The sequence below is a fragment of the Bubalus kerabau genome, chromosome 3, assembly GCF_029407905.1.
Source record: "Bubalus kerabau isolate K-KA32 ecotype Philippines breed swamp buffalo chromosome 3, PCC_UOA_SB_1v2, whole genome shotgun sequence".
In the NCBI taxonomy this organism is placed as follows: domain Eukaryota; kingdom Metazoa; phylum Chordata; class Mammalia; order Artiodactyla; family Bovidae; genus Bubalus; species Bubalus kerabau.
In genome coordinates this window covers 98,091,826-98,111,326 of record NC_073626.1, presented here as the reverse complement: position 1 = coordinate 98,111,326, position 19,501 = coordinate 98,091,826, and the positions used below count along the sequence as shown (strand labels likewise).

The 19,501-nt window shown below is 38.2% G+C and overlaps 1 protein-coding gene across 20 annotated transcripts in view; it reads right to left on the bottom strand.

Annotated features, from left to right (window-relative positions):
• NEB (nebulin) overlaps nucleotides 1-13,396 on the bottom strand; it is a 218,335-nt gene extending 204,939 nt beyond the window's left edge. For 7 of the 20 annotated variants that reach the window (XM_055572596.1, XM_055572592.1, XM_055572597.1 and 4 more), the window contains exons 1-9: nucleotides 13,182-13,392; nucleotides 12,485-12,569; nucleotides 11,872-11,936; nucleotides 8,554-8,595; nucleotides 6,739-6,939; nucleotides 4,754-4,861; nucleotides 4,088-4,192; nucleotides 3,305-3,409; nucleotides 2,307-2,411 (exon numbers count right to left, since the gene is read on the bottom strand). In XM_055572596.1, the coding sequence (XP_055428571.1) occupies nucleotides 2,307-2,411; nucleotides 3,305-3,409; nucleotides 4,088-4,192; nucleotides 4,754-4,861; nucleotides 6,739-6,939; nucleotides 8,554-8,595; nucleotides 11,872-11,907 (702 nt within the window). In that variant the 5' untranslated portion in view covers nucleotides 11,908-11,936; nucleotides 12,485-12,569; nucleotides 13,182-13,392. Of the gene's footprint in view, nucleotides 1-2,306; nucleotides 2,412-3,304; nucleotides 3,410-4,087; nucleotides 4,193-4,753; nucleotides 4,862-6,738; nucleotides 6,940-8,553; nucleotides 8,596-11,871; nucleotides 11,937-12,484; nucleotides 12,570-13,181 lie in introns of all 20 variants that reach the window. The other 13 variants (XM_055572587.1, XM_055572583.1, XM_055572586.1 and 10 more) reach the window with 5 other exon arrangements.
• Between the last annotated feature and the right edge of the window lie 6,105 nt (nucleotides 13,397-19,501).

The window sequence follows — 19,501 nt, the reverse complement described above, 5'->3', positions numbered from 1 at the left end:
TTATTAACTTCAGATTCCTTTCTTCCTCTCCTTTGTCTCCATCATCCTGATTTGTCTATATTACTAAAATAGTATTCTATAAATCATGATGTTTTCTAGTCTCAATCTACCATATGGTCCATCAAAATTTCTTCAGATTCTACTTTTATCATGTTATTTTTCTCACCAAAATCTTATGATATGGTAGGCAATGAGAGACATCATATCAAAGTTATTTTGTCTGATTTTCAAGGTCCTGCTACCTGTTTCTTACAAGTGCCTGCCTAACTCAGCACCCAGAGCATTCATTTTTCTTTTTTTAAATTATTTTAATCAAAGTATAGTTGATTTACAATGTTGTGCCAAATTCTGCTGTATAGCAAAGTTACCCAGTTATGCACATATATACATTCTTTTCCATTATGGTTTATCACAAGAAGCATTCACTCTCTTTGTCTCCTAAAACTCCAGACTCACATCATGTATGTCCCTTTGTCCAGCACTCTCTCTCCACAAAATGCCTTTAATGTTCATCACTACTTATTCCCTCTGGATCTCCACCTCCACACAGCTTTCTCTCATTATTCACATATTCCTGTCTTAGCAAATACCACACTATAGAGTTTGTGGGTTTTTAAAAAATTTTCCTCTTGTTGTTAGTATATATCACTTTCATCTTACCAGCCTGATTTTAAATTCTCAGGAGACAGGATGAAAATTTCTTGTGGTACTTTTTCATCCTGGCAGGTATGCATGCATAATGGTCTTCTAATTAAAAAATTATTGATCATTTGATAGAGGCCACACAACAACATTGTTTATTCATGAGATACAAAGCAAAAAGCTCATCTTAAAAGAGAAGCAGAAGGTCCCCACACATTAAAACTGATTTTTACTAATGGCTTTAAAATTTTGTTATGCTTATTTTCTAGCTTACCCTATAGAAGGATAGGATTATATCTGTTATATTTCCATCAGTTATATGAAAACTAGGATAGAAATATGCCTATTAAACTTACTTGATATCAAGTGATAGGAACTAAAAAAAAAAGACCTCAAAAGTTGGAGATACCTTCAAATGAGTATGTATAACTCATATTCATATGTGTAACTGGACAAGATGGGTATAATCAGGACAAGATGGGATCCTAAGATGCACTGGAAGTAAATCCTGATGAGTCTCAAAATGCCACGTGACTTAAGTCCATATTGAATGTTAGAGCTTCAGGGTCTATTGAATATAAGAGAATAAAAGTCTCATTCTATAATACAGTTTCCCTGAAGACCAGAGCAGTCTTATTTTCAATATGGCCTCTAGCAGATCAAGGGATCAAGAAATAAAGTACCTCAAAACAAGGGCTACTCAAAACAAGGCTGAGGTTGGGGTCTCTGCTGCTGCTTTCAACACTAAGGATTCTATTACTCCTTTTAAGTTCCTCTAATAAAGTTTTCAAGGTCCAGGATACTAAAATTCTGGCCAGTAGTGCTGCTGATTTTTTTTAAAAAAACTAACTCTAAAATATCCCCTACATATGCTCTATGGGAGGTGCTGTTTGTGAAATAACCACACTAAGATGTTTGGACAAGTATGTAGTCAGATCCCTGTGCGGAAGAAGGGGACTACCACAGTTCAGACTTACAATTAAGACAGCAAATCAGAATCCTTCATAACATTGTTCACTCAGTACTTTCAGAAGTGGCTATAATCCCCAAAAGTTTTTTTTAAATGCCACTCTATTGTCACAGAGAAACTTAACTACAGCCAAGGTGATGGAAGGACACATGTTCTAGCGGAAAGAACTTTGGTCTTGGGATCACAAGACAAGGCTTTTGATCTGAGCTCTGCCACAGACTACTAATGTGACCTCAGACTCAGGTTCCTCACCAGTAAGAGGAGAGCATGAGACTAAATAATATCTAATATAAATTATAAAATCTAGTTTAAATTAGACTTCATGAATTATAATTTGAAACATATTCCTCTGCAATAGTAGCATTTAATCCTTTCTTTTAAAGATTTTTTTGATGTGGACTATTTTTTAAAAGTCTTTTTTGAATTCATTACAATATTGATTCTGTTTTATGTTTTGGAGTTTTTTTTTGTTGGCCATGAGGCATGCAGGATCTTAGCTCCCTGACCAGAGACTGAACCTGTACCCCTTGCATTGGAAGACAAAGTCTTAACCACTGGACTGCCAAGGAAGTTCCAATAGCATTTAGTCTTTTTAAACGAAGAGTTGCAATGAACTTTGGGCTAGAAGAAGTGTGTCCTAGTTCAAGGTGTCCTGATTCCACACTCTCAAATGTGAGCACTGCACTGCACTTACGTCACTGAGAGCTTTCTGGGCTTGGGCGACCCTCCTCAGCTCCGGGCTATCGTTATATGGATAAAACATAGTTTTGTCAGCTTCCCAGTCTTCAGTGTATAGTTTCTAAATCAGAGAAGAGTGAAAGTTATGAGAATGTGAGAACACACTGACTTGACATATATACTTCTGAATTCATCCATCAATGGCATATAGAACCCAGGGCAAAGGGAGAGCAAAGGTAAGTGGAATCCACAGATCCCATTCCATCTAAGTCATATTTATCAATAGCTTACCTGGCTTGTTCTGACATATCTTATTTACTGCAGAGCAGATGTGTCTCATTGTGTTTCATCTTTGACTTTACCTGCCTTCTGCAACTAGTACTAAGGAAAGTGTAAGGAGCCAGGAGGCACTTAGCATAATTTTCGTGTTTAAACCTTTAATAAACCTTTAATACAAGTGAGAAAATTAAACCTTTAATAAGAGCGACAGCCAGGCATGTCCTACGTATAGTGCAGGCTGTATACTTTGTGGGTCTTTGTGGGTCTCAGAACTGGTTTTCAGGTGCATCTTTTTTTTTGAATGTGGACAATTTTTTTTAAGTCTCTATTGAATTTGTTACAATATTGCTTCTGTTTTATGTTTTTGGTTTTTTGGCCATGAGACATGTGGGATCTTAGCTCCCCAATCAGGGATCGAACCCTCACCTGCTGCATTGGAAGGCGAAGTCTTAACCACAGGACTGCCAGGGAAGTCCCCTCTCCCCTCAGGCACATCTTCGTTTTCCCCATGCAGTCTTCCCCAGTTGTTCAGACCCTCTCCTCCATTAGGCCCAGGAACATTTCTCTCAGTTCCTCTTAGCCAGCCTGATCCCTGCAGCCCCACATGTCCCAAGGCTACTCACAAAATGGCTGGGGAACCGTATTTTAGGTTAGGCAGAGTTTACAGGTACCCCTCTGTGTGATGTGGTGGGAGGACACAGAAGACAGAAGCAGCAACAGAGCAGAGGCCCCTACCTTACTGAACATAGCTGTGTTCTTGATGGCCTGGACAAGTTCAGGGGCATCAGGAGGAAGCAGGTACTTATCTTTGGTGTCTTCCCAGTTCTGCTTGTATAAAACCTGCACAGAAAGAGCAGAGAACCTGTGGCTTGATGTCTCCCCCAAAGGCATGAGGGTTTAGGGCACAAAGGAGAAGAGTTGCCCACACTCAAGTTGTCCTCACGTGAAGGCTGAAGTGTGCTGAAGTGACACCAGCATCAGTTATGGAAATGTTGACCAGGTCGACATCCCATGATACTTTCCCTGCATTAGTAAGCTTTCACTTGAAAAGTCTAATTTGGTCAATTGAATCACGATTCTGATTCTCTATAGATTCTTTTCAAAGGTTGAAACCTGTCAGTCATTGGTTTCAATGGATGGTAGATGTGTTTGACTTAGATGGTATTTTTTAAATATTTTTAATTAGTTGCTTACATTTGAAGTTTGGAGATTTCTCATTAAAAATTCACCTCCAAACTTCTTAAAAAGAAAAAAAAAAAAGACTCTGGCGACACTGGGACTGAATTCTGTAGCTGGAGCTGAGGTCCTGGGCTTTTCAACCCCCATAGCTTTGATGGTCCACTTCAGTCACTGGTACAGACTGCCTGACATGTGTGGCTGTTAGACCCCACCATGCCTGTAGGCTCGTGTGGAACTGATGAGCAGGATCTGGCCTGTTCAGTTTTCTCCTCCAAGGCCAGGCAGTTATAATGCACATGCTACCTGGTATTCCAGCCATCCATACCACAACCTTGTTACCTTACTGACTTGCTGCGACACTTTCTTTGCATGTTCAATGTCCTTTGCTTTTTCGTCGACGTGACAAATAGTTTTAGCAACATCGCCATCCACTCGATACTTAACCTGCCAAAATAATGCACAATTAGAACCCATGACAGGCATGAATATATGAATATATTTAAAAATATCTTATAATAAAGAACATTGACCCAATCACTCTATGTCTGCATCCAAAGTCAAGTTTCTGCCTTTTAGGTAGAAAGCTGTGAACTCCAACTATCCATAGAGCACCTGTATTCACTGATTGTCTGTTTTCCCACCCAAATTTCAGCCTCCCTGTGCACCAGAATGGATAGTCTCAGTGAGTTTGAATTCCCATCTCATACTACCTTTAAGCCAAGCTTTTACAAGTCTCTTTAGGTTCACATTTAGAGCAACATAATCTATGGCCAATGCTTCTTCTATATTTTTAGACTGGCTCACAGTCATTTGACCCCTTATTCTCTCTACATCTATTTAAAGCCCTCCGGGAGTTGGTGATGGACAGGGAGGCCTGGCGTGCTGCGATTCATGGGGTTGCAAAGAGTCGGACACGACTGAGCGACTGAACTGAACTGAACTGATTCCCAGTGGTAGGGACATTTCTGAAATGACTCTCTCCTCTATTTTAGCAATGCGGCCTACCTCACTGAGTTGATCTTGAACTTTCTTGATTCTGCGAAGTTCTGGGGTATCGGTTGTGATGGCGTATGGCTTCCCTTTTGCTTTCTCATAGTTCTCCTTGTATTTATTCTAAAAAAGACATCAGATTATTAGCCTAAAACATGACAACACAGCAGCAGAAATTACAGACAATACATACATCCTGTCTTATTTTTTTAATCCTTCAAGTTATAACAATTATCAGTTATAACAGCTTTGTTTTTGTCCCCTACTCTGATTCTCAACAGAAACTAAAATAGGTATGTTAATTGTTCTTCCCAAGCATGGCTGAATACTGAAGACAGTAGAAATTTTACTATAAACTATTGTCTTGGAAATGCCTTCAAATGATTCTTTCAATATTTTTATTGTCTGAATTCACACATGAAAAGCTGGAACCTCAATAATTTTAGGAAATATAGAAATTTAGAGAAGTCTAAAAAGATTTGATTGCTAATACAATGAAAAAATATTCAGTTCAGAAGTTGCAGCTCAATCTCAGTGATTTGGATAACTGAGACACCATCTGAATTAATGGGAAGTATAAATTATGAAGAATTTTGAGAAGGAATGAAATTTTATTATTTCTGCTAAATATATGAGTTCTTGCTTTAACAGTAATATGCATAATTTATCATTATTAATACTTCAAAAAGACTCTTGAGTGGAATAGTCAACAATTTAAATTATACTACTGATTTCATTTCTAACCACTTTAAAAATATTACAAACCTTTGCCAGCATTTTGTTCAGACTATCAGAAATTCTAGGATATTACTGTTTGAATTAATGAGGTGTTTATGGCAATAACTTGACAATAAATTTTTCTATCTTTGATGAATATTGCAGTGATAAAAGAGGCAAGATAATTTTGTTTTTAAAAATCTTAGTCTTAGAAAACCTAAATTTTGAATCATTCAAGACTCTGAAGTAGAAATTTACCAAACAGTCCCCAGTAGTTAACACTCGACTGGAAATGAATACTTATTGGCCAACCACAACATGATGCTTTTGACATAAGCATTAATCCTATATAACCTGATGCTCCCCTGAGTACTTTTCATCTTTTTTTAGGCCTCCAGAAGATGTGCAATCAGGCCACTTACTGAGACCTCAGTCTACCCTGGACAAGCAACAAGTTAGCTCCATTTAAAGGGTTTAAACCTGCTGCCAGTCAGTGTAACTTATAGAATTGGACATGGAAATTTAAAGACAGCATCTTCAAGAGCAGTGATTCTCAGTGTGGGCTGCCCATTAGAACCTGGGAAGTTTTCAAAATCCTCTACAGGTCCCAAGGCTGCCTGGACAAATAAACTAGCACAACCTGGGCATCAGTAGTCTTAGAGCTCATAGACTCTTAGGGAAATCCAATGTGTAGCCAGTTAAAATACTTCTGTTTCAGGTTACAGAACACTCTGATCCTCAATTTCAGATAAGTTTTCTTAGCCTGATCTTGGTTTTTTAAGATCTTTTAAAAAGATCACATTTTAAGATCTTTTTAAAAAAGTACATTCTTTTTCACTCAATACCTCCTAGAGACACTGTTAGCTAGTCTATTAGAGAGGCATCATGCTCAGACATAGCATAAATAAATGCTATTTAGTTTATGTGAACTGATTTCAACTAAATCTATATCTAACTCTATAAATCTGTAACTCTGATTTCATTGTTCTAGACTGGCAAACAAATCGTGATTCAACACCAGTAAATTCTTTACAATTGGCCTTATGCTTACTTTGCGAGGATAATTTCAATAAGGATGCTTTCCCTGATGCTGGCTGCAGTGGTGCAAGTAAATTATGTGAAAGTAGAATTCAAGAGTTTTGAGACAGTATATTTCTGTAAAATAAGTTTTGTCTCATACAATGTTGAGAAACAAAGTCCAGCCAGCATCTAAAACACAGTTGGTTGAGACCAGTAATTTCTCAGCAGTAAAACCACATAAGTAGAAGTTTTTTGAAACTTACTGTGCTAAAGAGATCCTGCATTTTCTGACTGTGTGCAATGTAGGGGGTCATGAACTTTGAAGGGTCCACCTTCTTTCGAATAACCCTCTTCCTCTCCACCGGCTTTTCAGGTACTGGCTGTGCCAGGGCCGGTCTGGAGGTTCCTGATTGCTCATAGTCAGATGTCCTTGTTGTCGTAGTTTCATAGAATCCTGTTATTGTCTGAAAATTTGGCATGAAGTTATATCAAAATTTGACAATGTTATGAAAGTAAAAACTGTAATACTATGATCTTGATATACATTATTCTAACTTCAAGTCAGATTGATATTCCTGGTGTTATTAATACTTCACATCTAAAACAGGCCAAAGCAGGAAATCACATGCTATATCCACATGAAGGCACATTATATTACATAAGTCTGAATGCTGTCTGTGTCAGATTGCCTGGAACAGAAAGGTTACTTCTTACCTACTTGCAACATTGCCTTAAAACTCCATTTGCCTAAAGGAACACTTGAAGATAGGATAAAAATAAAACAAAAATATTCTCAATCATTTAAAAATCTTCTTAAACTGCATGGAAAAGTGAAAGCAAACTGGGATCAGGGAACAAAATAAATGAAGGCAAATAAAGCTCGAATTCTTTACTTGAATATTAACTTTTAAATGATTCTAAGAAAAAGTTGCTTGTTCTTCAGGTGTTTATTCTGTTACATGAGACAAAGAATGGTGAATTTGAAAAAATGAATCACATCAATAATACAAATGATTACCATTCTCTTGGCTTAGTTAATTAAAGTGAACTAGAGTGCCATTTACACTAATAAATGCCTAGGTGAACACGAATAATGATGAAAACATAATGGGGTAGTTAGCTTCACGACAGTACGTGGTAGGTGGGAAATTGCTGCTTGTTACAATAGACTTTATAGTGGAAGAAACCAAGGTCCAAAGTTTGGGTCTAATCCAAAGTTAAAAAATGTGTAAGAAAAGTAGATAAGCAGTTAAATTTTCAATGCATCTCACAGTAAAATTTCCTTCCCAGCTTATATCATCTGTACCAAAGGAAGAGTTCCAGCATCAATTAGGAAAAAGAGAAACCTAAATAACAAGGAAATTGTACATCTATGACACACAACCTAATTTGTGTCAGATCATTGCTAATAGACTGCTCTCCGCCCCTTACTACTGACATATGGTTGATGGTGAGAAACTAACCAGTTTACAAAATCTACAGTTGTTAGTTTTTATGCAGGTTTCAGGGTTAGGCATCCATATCACCATGTGTCATGCTTAAAAGCAGCAGCTCCATGCAGAAAATTAAGCATGAGAGACATGAAAAAAGAAAAAGTCCCAGCTTAGAATATTTATGGAAATGGCTTTCTCAGAATTCCTAATGTGCCAAACTCTAAGTAGCATTTTATCGTATCATCAAGGACAAAGGCTTGGAGGCTCCATTTCTTTTGAGCAGAGTTGGTGCCCAAGAAGTTATGACTCTACACAGTGAAACTGCTGGTCCCCACGCAAATCTCAAGTCCAAGGCCCCACCTTTGTTGCAGAGAGTGGTGATAGCCAATCGCATTATTCTAATAAACATCACCTACATCAAAAAATATCACCCAAGTAATGGGGGAACCATCCCTAGCCATTTTGGATATATTGAATAGTAAAAACACATAACATTCATACGTATACTGCCAGCTGCTGGGCACATAGGTGAGTGACCTCCAGATTCTCCCTTTTGCCAGCTTGGTGGCCCTGGGAGTCTGAGAAAGGAGAAAACCTTCTGCTTTACTGAGCATGCAGCCTGTTCAGATGTGGGCTGGATCTTACCTCCCCTGGCACCTCTTCATAGACTGTCTCCTCTGTGTAATACTAGAAATAGATAATAAAGGTATCATTAGAACCAAAGCAGGAATCACCTCTGCTTTGCCTCAGTTAAACCACTTAGTTTATTTCACTAGTCCAGTTGGTTTTCAACATTGGTGGGAAGGAAGTAGATGGCGGGGTCTGTTCATATTTTGGAACCCATTTTAACTGTGTGAAACATCAGAGTAGCCACAGTGAAAGCCATCAGATTGGACAAGGAGATGCAGGGTGATGAGAAAGGTGTCTGAGGATGGCTATTTATCTGGTGAAGCTATTTTGCTTGAGAAATAAAATGTTTTCTTATGGTACTCTCAGAGCTTGCTGAGAATATAGTAACAATATTTTGAGTGTGTGGATTGGGCAGAGAGGAACTGTGATAAAAAACTTACTGTTTGCTGACAAAAAAAACCCTCAGAAACCTCAGTGTAAATAAAATTTTAAAATATCATTCTCATGAAAATGATAGATCCGAAAGCATATACACATCTTAACTACCCCTATATCACCCTGATGACTAAGTAATAAGAGTTTCTTCTGGAGTTACGAATAGGTCCCTTCTGGTAACATGAAGGTCCTAAAAGGGGTGCTACAATGAGATTCCTCATCACAAAACGTGGGGAAGTTAGGCAGCAATTTGCCACTGATAGTTCTGAGGTGCCTGCAGGCTGGATCTGAAATCAAATCTACTTTTGTACTACTTCTGACATCACTAGCAATAAATAGATGTGGATAAGAACTGGCTGACATTTTGTTTCAGATGCGTAAGGAGAGTGGAATCCTGCCCCTAGCATCACCCAGCTTTGCTGGATGAACAGAAGGAAAGAATGGTTTAGGCCAAGGCATACAGAAAAGGGATAAAATGAAACCACTTGGCTCATTTTCTCAGTTAACAAAATGAGTAACATTTTATGCTTCATTTTTTCTTGACCACCAAAACATATACTTGGGATGGAGGGGAAAAAAAAACATTGAAGGCAAAATTTCCCTCAGGGGCCTCCTTTGTTTTGCCCTTGGTTAAGTGATCTCTCATCAAATTACTGAATTATGGTCCATAGGCCACATGCTCTGTTTCACTTGCAATAAAATTAGCATAAAAGTGCTTAACGTCTCCCACTCTTATGCTTCCTCTGCTCCTGTACTTTTTTTTTTTTAAATCTAATTTTGTCTCTGTGTCCTTACACATAGCAACAGAAATCACGAGCTCTTACAGGACAGAGAATCTCTTTTATGTGCTATGTCTTCATCACATGGGAAATACCATTTGGACACTTTTTAGGGAATGCTGTTTGATGCTGATCTACATGGAACAATTTTTTTTCTGGCCACACAAAACAGCAGTGACTTGAAAAGAAGTTTTCAACTAAAGTGAATGATTCACAACTATTTTGGATTTTCTTAGCATCCAAGTAAAAGCAGCTCTTTGGTAGCCTTCCAATTTTACCTTTGCTAAGCTCTCATCATTAGTAAATATGTCAGAAAAAGGCTTACAAAAAAAGGAAACATTATCCAAATGGTTGGCATTAACTTGTAAGCCAAATCTCACTTTTTTTTTTTTTGATGTGTGCCACTAAATAGATAGTATGATAGAAAGAAAGGAAAAGGCAAAGATGTACTAAGTTTAAGTTTGACTAGAGAATGACAGTACAACTTTATTCAGTTGTCCAAGAACCCCAGGAGAAATACCTTTATAGCTAGTTCTAGTTTTGTGAATTCTTCCCTACCTATTTCCTTAAATCTGCCACCAATCCATTCTCATGGCATCTTTTGAGGTCAGAGAGACCTTGGTTCAATTCTCTGTGGCAGAAAGTCTATTAGTTTATCACCTGCTGGTCCCAGAAACAGGGAACAATATGGCAAGGAAAAGATGCCTAAAAATAGCCTCCTCCATTTTTATGACATCTGGTTAAATCCTTCAAACCTAGCTCTAAGGGCAATTTCCAATGACCAGTTAACACCATTATTTTAAGGAAGACAAGGTATATTTAAGATGGAGGCTAAACAGTATTCCTGGTATTTCCACATACAGAAGGCAACTTATAATTGTGTAAGTGCTTGACAGTGATTATTCTGACCAGCAGGGATGTATGTAAAATGTGCCCAAGTGAAAATACTGCACCCTGAAGAATCTGGCTTTTGGCATTTGAACCAGAGAGGTTGAATGTTACATTGAATGAAGGTCAGTCTGTTTTTCCCTTCATATCCTTCAATAATAAAAGCAATTGTATTTTTAGAATAAAATAAAGTTTTCTTGATCTAAGTATAAACTGTCAAATAAAATAAGATTCCAAAGATAGATTTTGGCATGTTCATTTGGAATTTGATTCTGGGTAACTTAAATTTCACTCTTACTAAAAAGCACAGATTTTCAAAACTGCTTCCATGTATCTTGAGCACTTAAGAGATATTTTCACATGTTTAAATCACCATCATTAATTGGTAATTGTTAAGGACTTACAGATTCCATTGGCAATATATTTACATGGATGCTAAAGGCAAGAAGTGGTAAAGAAAAATCACAATATAATAAAAACTAAAATAAAATAAATATAAAGCAACAACTTTATAAATCATGTCAGATATCTCAATAACCTTGAAGGAATTTTTCAAGATGCCCACTATGGTCTTTTGTTCTTTTTCAAAATTCAAATGCTAAAGCTAGTCTTGTTCTCTTGGGTAAATAGGATGGAGTTTGTGGGGAAGTATGGTTCCAACTGTCACTTGTGAGCCCCATGATTTTTACATGTTTGTGTGTGTGCACATATACACATGTAAAAACTCTTACATATACATATATCTCACATATATATATTTCTCTGAACGCTTAATCCATTTCACCCTAAACAGATAATTAGCTTGCTTAAACAAGGAAGTAAGTAGCTCTTTTTCCCTCTGTGGCTGTGCAAACATTAAGAAATAGGATTCAGTTCTCAGAACTTTCTCTTCATTTCCTCTGTTCCTTTGGCTACAGGGGCTGGGAAGTGGGGAAGAAGGTAGTTTCAGAAGACAGTTGAAAATCCACCTTTACCCCATACGTTTTTTTCTTTTTTTTGGTGAATTTAAAGAAAAGCAAAAGTGGGTAACAGTGATACTTCTTTTCAGTTCTAATCCCACATAATTATAGTGAAACAGAACGTAAAAATACTCCTTTTCTTATGCTTTAACGATGACTCTTTGTGAAGTTATAATAGACAATGTATTTTTCAAACAATTAATTCACCCACATGGCTTTGACTATCGCCACATAAATACACTTGTCAGAGTCAGGAGTTTTCAAAATCTTACCTCCACCACCTCCTCATAGTCTTCGTCATCGGCCATTTTCCCCGAGTAGTAGTGGCAGCTACAAACTTCATATTCCAGACAAACGAGAATACGTTAGAATCTAGCCCAGGACTGAAATCACCTTATAATATTATAAAAACAGAATTAGAGGCTAATCTGTTCTATATACTCATGTATTTTTGCAGGCTAAGTGAGAGGAGATATGTAAATTCTGGTCTAAAAAAACAGGCTTCCAATTTCTCAGTTCCCTCCGGAATGTGCTTCGTATTGCTACTTCTAGCTATATGATCAGTCTAGTTCAAGTTGTAAAATGAAGCTGAGGTGACAGAGTGAGAGGGTTTGGAGTCAAAGGAACAGAGTATCTACATTTCCAAATACTTGGAGGGAAAAAAAAAAAACACTTTCAAGCAAAATTTCAGGGAAAAATTTTAGGGAAAGTTCAACTTGGCTTTCAGAAAAAAGCTGGAGTTCTTCCTGGTAGCGCCAAAATTCTAAGAGGGCTGCCTTAGGTCTCCATCCTGTTACACCACATTGTATGCAATAGAGCCTATGCTTCAAATTAGAACACATAAAAACAAATCTGTCAACGGACTTGAAAAGAAAAAATAGAAACCTCAAGGCAACGGGGTTATTCTCTTCCCAAACACCATTGGCTTGTACGGATTTTTCCTCTTTCGTTTCTGTAGCTCTGATCAAACCTGAAAAACAGCAAATGGTTAAAGCATTGACTGAAGTTCATTTGAGATGTGGGTCTTGGGCCCAAGTTGCTAATTCAGGAACCAGCAAAGGGATCTCCCAAGGCCTTCTTTGACGCCAGAGAGGAGGACTCTCTCTCTCTGGGTAAAAGTAGATGATGTTTTGAAGCAGCTGTCCCTTCGCCCAAAGATATTTGCTTGTAAACCAATACCCCAGCTGTGGCTGGTTTTGTTAAGCTAGCAAAACTGCCGGTCCTTCTGAGTCAAATGAAGTCTGGTAGAACCAGATAAATATAGGAACGAAGGACATAGATCTTTTTTCATACTAATATATTTAGAAAAAAGGAAAAACAAAGGCAAAAACATAAAAAAAAAATTCATTAGACAAGATAGCCAACTGGGTCAAGCAATAAGTTGGTTAGTATAGGACTTAATCACACACTACATGTCAGGTATAAGACCTGAGCTGGGTCATAGGGTTATAGACTTTCCTAGTCAGGTTCGCATCACTCATTTCCCCAGTTAAGACCCAGATTTTGGAAAATACCTCAAGGGAAGTTGTAAAACTTCTTCTAAAAGAATATTACAGACAAAAAAGCCATAAATTGGCCTTACCTTCAATCTACCAAATAAATATCCTCAGCAGCAAAGCCTCTCCCAACTCTCCCCTCCTGACAACCCCAGACAAGAGCCGCTGTGGAACATGGGCTCTGAATTATCATGTGGCCGGAGCAGCCAATCAGATCCCAAGTCGCTCAAATTTCAGAAGCTAAATATACTAAGTGATCTTCTGAAAACCACCTGTTCATCAATTCCACTAAAGGATAAAGGGTAACAAATTGCTTGCATAGAAGTATTCAAATGTAATGGAATTTTACCTAACTTCCAGCATATGGGGTTCAAATTGAGATTTAATCTCTCATTTCCTACTGCTCTGTGTTTAATATCATATTCATGCAAAAGAACTTAGAAGAAAATCAGCATGACTTTGAGGGCTTTAACCCTCCTGTAAACTGCTTTCTTCTCACCAGTTTTTCCATCTTCATGGAGATAAATAAACTCTCTCTTACACAGCTCACCTGGTGAGCCTGGTAAGTTACAGGTGTTGATATGAAAGAAATAGAGGGATAAGATCCAGAAAACCTCAAGTTGGTAAAACCAATTTTTAAAAATGTGATAAAATGACGTGATAGGTGAAAATACTTCGTGGTGACGCTAGATAAGGTACCCACAGGGCATAATTAGAGAGATTAGCCCCATCATTTTTCTATGACTAAACCAGTGAGGGGAATGCCAAGATCATACTCATTACCTTCTCCCTTTGTAAGCAAGCCTGCTGCTGCTGCTGCTAAGTCGCTTCAGTCGTGTCCAACTCTATGCAACCTCATAGACGGCAGCCCACCAGGCTCCCTCGTCCCTGGGATTCTACAGGCAAGAACAATGGAGTGGGTTGCCATTTCCTTCTCCAATGAGTCAAAGTGAAAAGTGAAAGTGAAGTCGCTCAGTCGTGTCCAATTCTTAGTGACCCCATGGACTGCAGCCTACTAGGCTCCTCCATCCATGGGATTTTCCAGGCAAGAGTATTGGAGTGGAGTGCCATTGCCTTCTCCATAAGCAAGCCTAGCTGCTAGGAATACAGAGCCTCCCTCAGATGTAACTAATTGGGTTATTGATTTCTTTTTTATTTCAGATGACTCTGAGAGGCGAAATATGAATGCAGGTACAAAAGGGCTCAATTTCTGAAGAGCAAGAGCAAATAAAATGGAAATCAGTAAATTATTAGAAAATAATGCTCTATTTGCAAGTCAGAGTGTAAGACACTGTATAAAAACTATCCAACAATTTTCTACCTGCAGGTGATTCTCACAGACTAATGTCTTTCCACTCCCTATTCTAAGGCAAACTCGAGAGGTCACTTGCATCTTAATGTGGATTTGTAACTAAACATATTGTTATGGTTTTGGGGGGGAGGTTAAATGTTAGGAAGAAATCTCACATTTCAAACATAGGTACCTCTCCCTTTTCTGCGATTCATATGGTAGTAAAATTTGAACATCATCTTTCCGTCTGAATTAATTATACCTGTTGATTTCATTTGTTTTCAGAGGTTTTCTCACCAAGAAATATTTGTGTGTAATATGATCATTTACCTGGAAGCTGCAAACTAGAAGAATGGTGACTTACTATTCACCACGTGCTTTTTAAAAGATGGTGTTACACTGAAAAATAATGAGTCTTTTAAAAATCATATAGTACAAAAATATATAAAGTAAAAAATAAGTATAGATAAGAGGTGGCAAGAATACACAGAAGAACTGTACAAAAAGACCCAGATAATCACGATGGTGTGATCACTGACCTAGAGCCAGACATCCTGGAATGTGAAGTCAAGTGGGCCTTTCAATGCAATCCCTATCAAGCTACCAACGGTATTCTTCACAGAGCTAGAACAAATAATTTCACAATTTGTATGGAAATACAAAAAACCTCGAATAGCCAAAGCTATCTTGAGAAAGAAGAATGGAACTGGAGGAATCAACCTACCTGACTTCAGGCTCTACTACAAAGCCACAGTTATCAAGACAGTATGGTACTGGCACAAAGACAGAAATATTGATCAATGGAACAAAATAGAAAGCCCAGAGATAAATCCACGCATATATGGACACCTTATCTTTGACAAAGGAGGTAAGAATATACAATGGATAAAAGACAATCTCTTTAACAAGTGGTGCTGGGAAATCTGGTCAACCACTTGTAAAAGAATGAAACTAGAACACTTTCTAACACCATACACAAAAATAAACTCAAAATGGATTAAAGATCTCAACGTAAGACCAGAAACTATAAAACTCCTAGAGGAGAACATAGGCAAAACACTCTCTGACGTACATCACAGCAGGATCCTCTATGACCCACCTCCCAGAATATTGGAAATAAAAGCAAAAATAAACAAATGGGACCTAATTAACCTTAAAAGCTTCTGCACATCAAAGGAAACTATTAGCAAGGTGAAAAGACAGCCTTCAGAATGGGAGAAGATAATAGCAAATGAAGCAACTGACAAACAACTAATCTCGCGAATATACAAGCAACTCCTACAGCTCAACTCCAGAAAAATAAATGACCCAATCAAAAAATGGGCCAAAGAACTAAATAGACATTTCTCCAAAGAAAACATACAGATGGCTAACAAACACATGAAAAGATGCTCATCATCACTCATTATCAGAGAAATGCAAATCAAAACCACTATGAGGTACCATTTCATGCCAGTCAGAATGGCTGCGATCCAAAAGTCTACAAGCAATAAATGCTGGAGAGGGTGTGGAGAAAAGGGAACCCTCTTACACTGTTGGTGGGAATGCAAACTAGTACAGCCACTATGGAGAACAGTGTGGAGATTCCTTAAAAAACTGGAAATAGAACTGCCTTATGATCCAGCAATCCCACGGCTGGGCATACACACTGAGGAAACCAGAAGGGAAAGAGGCACGTGTACCCCAATGTTCATTGCAGCACTGTTTATAATAGCCAGGACATGGAAGCAACCTAGATGTCCATCAGCAGATGAATGGATAAGAAAGCAGTGGTACATATACACAATGGAGTATTACTCAGCCATTAAGAAGAATACATTTGAATCAGTTCTAATGAGGTGGATGAAACTGGAGCCTATTATACAGAGTGAAGTAAGCCAGAAAGAAAAACACCAATACAGTATACTAACGCATATATATGGAATTTAGAAAGACGGTAACAATAACCCTGTGTATGAGACAGCAAAAGAGACACTGATGTATAGAACAGTCTTATGGACTCTGTGGGAGAGGGAGAGGGTGGGAAGATTTGGGAGCATAGCATTGAAACATGTATAATATCATGTATGAAACGAGTTGACAGTCCAGGTTCGATGCACCATACTGGATGCTTGGGACTGGTGCACTGGGACGACCCAGAGGGATGGTATGGGGAGGGAGGAGGGAGGAGGGTTCAGGATGGGGAACACATGTATACCTGTGGCGGATTCATTTTGATGTTTGGCAAAACTAATACAATATTGTAAAGTTTAAAAATAAAATTAAACTAAAAAAAAATAATAAAGTTATTCTGCCAGCACTCAAAAAAAAAAATAAATGAATCTATTTAACACTTAAAAAAAATAAATAAACACAGAGTCTAAAGTTGTAAGATCAATAAAAGTAATAAGCAATTAAAAAAAAAAAAAGAAAGCATCACTATGAACAAAGCTAGTGGAGGTGATGGAATTACAGTGGAGCTATTTCAAATCCTAAAAGATGATGCTGTGAAAGTGCTGCACTCAGTATGCCAGCAAATTTGGAAAACTCAGCAGTGGCCACAGGACTGGAAAAGGTCAGTTTTCATTCCAATCCCAAAGAAAGGCAATGCCAAAGAATGCTCAAACTACTGCACAATTGCACTCATCTCACATGCTAATAAAGTAATGCTCAAAATTCTCCAAGCCAGACTTCAGCAATACGTGAACCGTGAACTTCCAGATGTTCAAGCTGGTTTTAGAAAAGGCAGAGGAACCAGAGATCAAATTGCCAACATCCACTGGATCATGGAAAAAGCAAGAGAGTTCCAGAAAAACATCTATTTCTGCTTTATTGACTATGCCAAAGCCTTTGACTGTGTGGATCACAATAAACTGTGGGAAATTCTGAAAGAGATGGGAATACCAGATCACCTGACCTGCCTCTTGAGAAATCTGTATGCAGGTCAGGAAGCAACAGTTAGAACGGGACATGGAACAACAGACTGGTTCCAAATAGGAAAAGGAGTATATCAAGGCTGTATATTGTCACCCTGCTTATTATACGCAGGGTGGACTGGAAGAAACACAAGCTGGAATCAAGATTGCCAGGAGAAATATCAGTAACCTCAGATATGCAGATGACACCACCCTTATGGCAGAAAGTGAAGAGGAACTAAAAAGCCTCTTGATGAAAGTGAAAGAGGAGAGAGAAAAAGTTGGCTTAAAGCTCAACATTCAGAAAACTAAGATCATGGCATCCGGTCCCATCACTTCATGGGAAATAGATGGAGAAACAGTGGAAACAGTGTCAGACTTTATTTTTTTGGGCTCCAAAATCACTGCAGATGGTGACTACAGCCATGAAACTAAAAGACGCTTACTCCTTGGAAGGAAAGTTATGTCCAACCTAGATAGCATATTCAAAAGCAGAGACATTACTTTGCCAACAAAGGTCCATCTAGTCAAGGCTATGGTTTTTCCTGTGGTCATGTATGGATGTGAGAGTTGGACTGTGAAGAAGGCTGAGAGCCGAAGAATTGATGTTTTTGAACTGTGGTGTTGGAGAAGACTCTTGAGAGTCCCTTGGACTGCAAGGAGATCCAACCAGTCCATTCTAAAGGAGATAAGCCCTGGGATTTCTCTGGAAGGAATGATGCTAAAGCTGAAACTCCAGTACTTTGGCCACCTCATGCGAAGAGTTGACTCATTGGAAAAGACTCTGATGCTGGGAGGGATTGGGGGCAGGAGGAGAAGGGGACGACAGAGGATGAGATGGCTGGATGGCATCACTGACTCGATGGACGTGAGTCTGAGTGAACTCCGGGAGTTGGTGATGGACAGGGAGGCCTGGCGTGCTGTGATTCATGGGGTCACAAAGAGTCGGACACGACTGAGTGACTGAACTGAACTGAATGCTTATCTGGAGTTACGCCCTCAAGATGAAAGAACCCCTCTATTTTTCAGGCCTATTGATAGCCTCTTCTGTGGAAGAAGAATAAATTGATACCTTGATTTATCAGTAGCTCCTTACATGCCTTTCACATAAGTGCCCAATAAATGTTAACCATTATTATTTTAAAATTGTTAATAAATTTTTAAACATTTTATTTGTATCTTTACTCTTTATATTAGACTGAAATACTAACTTACTGTGAAACTTCTGAAATCAGACTGTAGTCTAAGAATGTATGAATCAATAGAAGTTTGGCTGTAAGACTGTATGCTGTTGTTTAGTCGCTAAGTTGTGTCCAGCTCTTTAGCAACTCCATGGACTGTAGCCCACCAGGCTCCTCTGTCCGTGGGATTTCCTAGGCAAGAATATCAGAGTCGGTTGCCATTTTCTTCTCCAGAGGGATCTTTTCAACCCAGGGATCAAATCCGCATCTTCTACGTTGCCAGGGGGATTCTTAACCACTGAGCTACCAGGGGAGCCTGTAAGACTGTATAATTGGCTACAAAACAAAGCAGGGTACAGCTAGGTACCAAGAGCAGAGCTTCAGATGATGTTTTCTGAAACACCGAAGTTCAGAAGTGTCGTGTCTGGAGACCATAATAGATTTTATGGAGGAGATGGCATTGTACTAGAGCTTCTGTTGTTGCAGTTTGAGTTCATTAATTATTTTAACGAAATTATATCTGCACATTATTTAAGAATCAAATAGTTTTGCAAGGCCTTTTACTAAAATCAGTGCCTCCTGTTTTCATTATTCCTCTCTTTTCCCCACCCTGGAGACAATAATTTTAACCTTTTTAGCAGAATCATTTGTTATTTATCTCTACACAGTTAACAAAAATGTCTCTATTATTCTTTTCTGATTTTTTCCATCATTGGTATTATATGTCAGGTTCCTACCTTGGAAGATGAAGCTTTAGTTTTCTTTTATATAAAACCCCACTCTCACCAGACACAAGCCTCATCTCCCATCTCTATACTCCCAATAAGTTTTATTTATGTAATTCAGAATTCAATGTTTACATTCTTATGATTAACAAAAGGCTGTTCACAGCTGAACCCCATATATTATGATTATTTTTCTTTTCCTGCCCAACAGTTAATTTTTCTGCAAGTTGATAGTTTTTGGGTTTTTTTCCCTCTCTGTTTTTTTCTCCACTGGCTTCATTTTTCTAGACAAGCAGTATCCAATACAACTTTCTG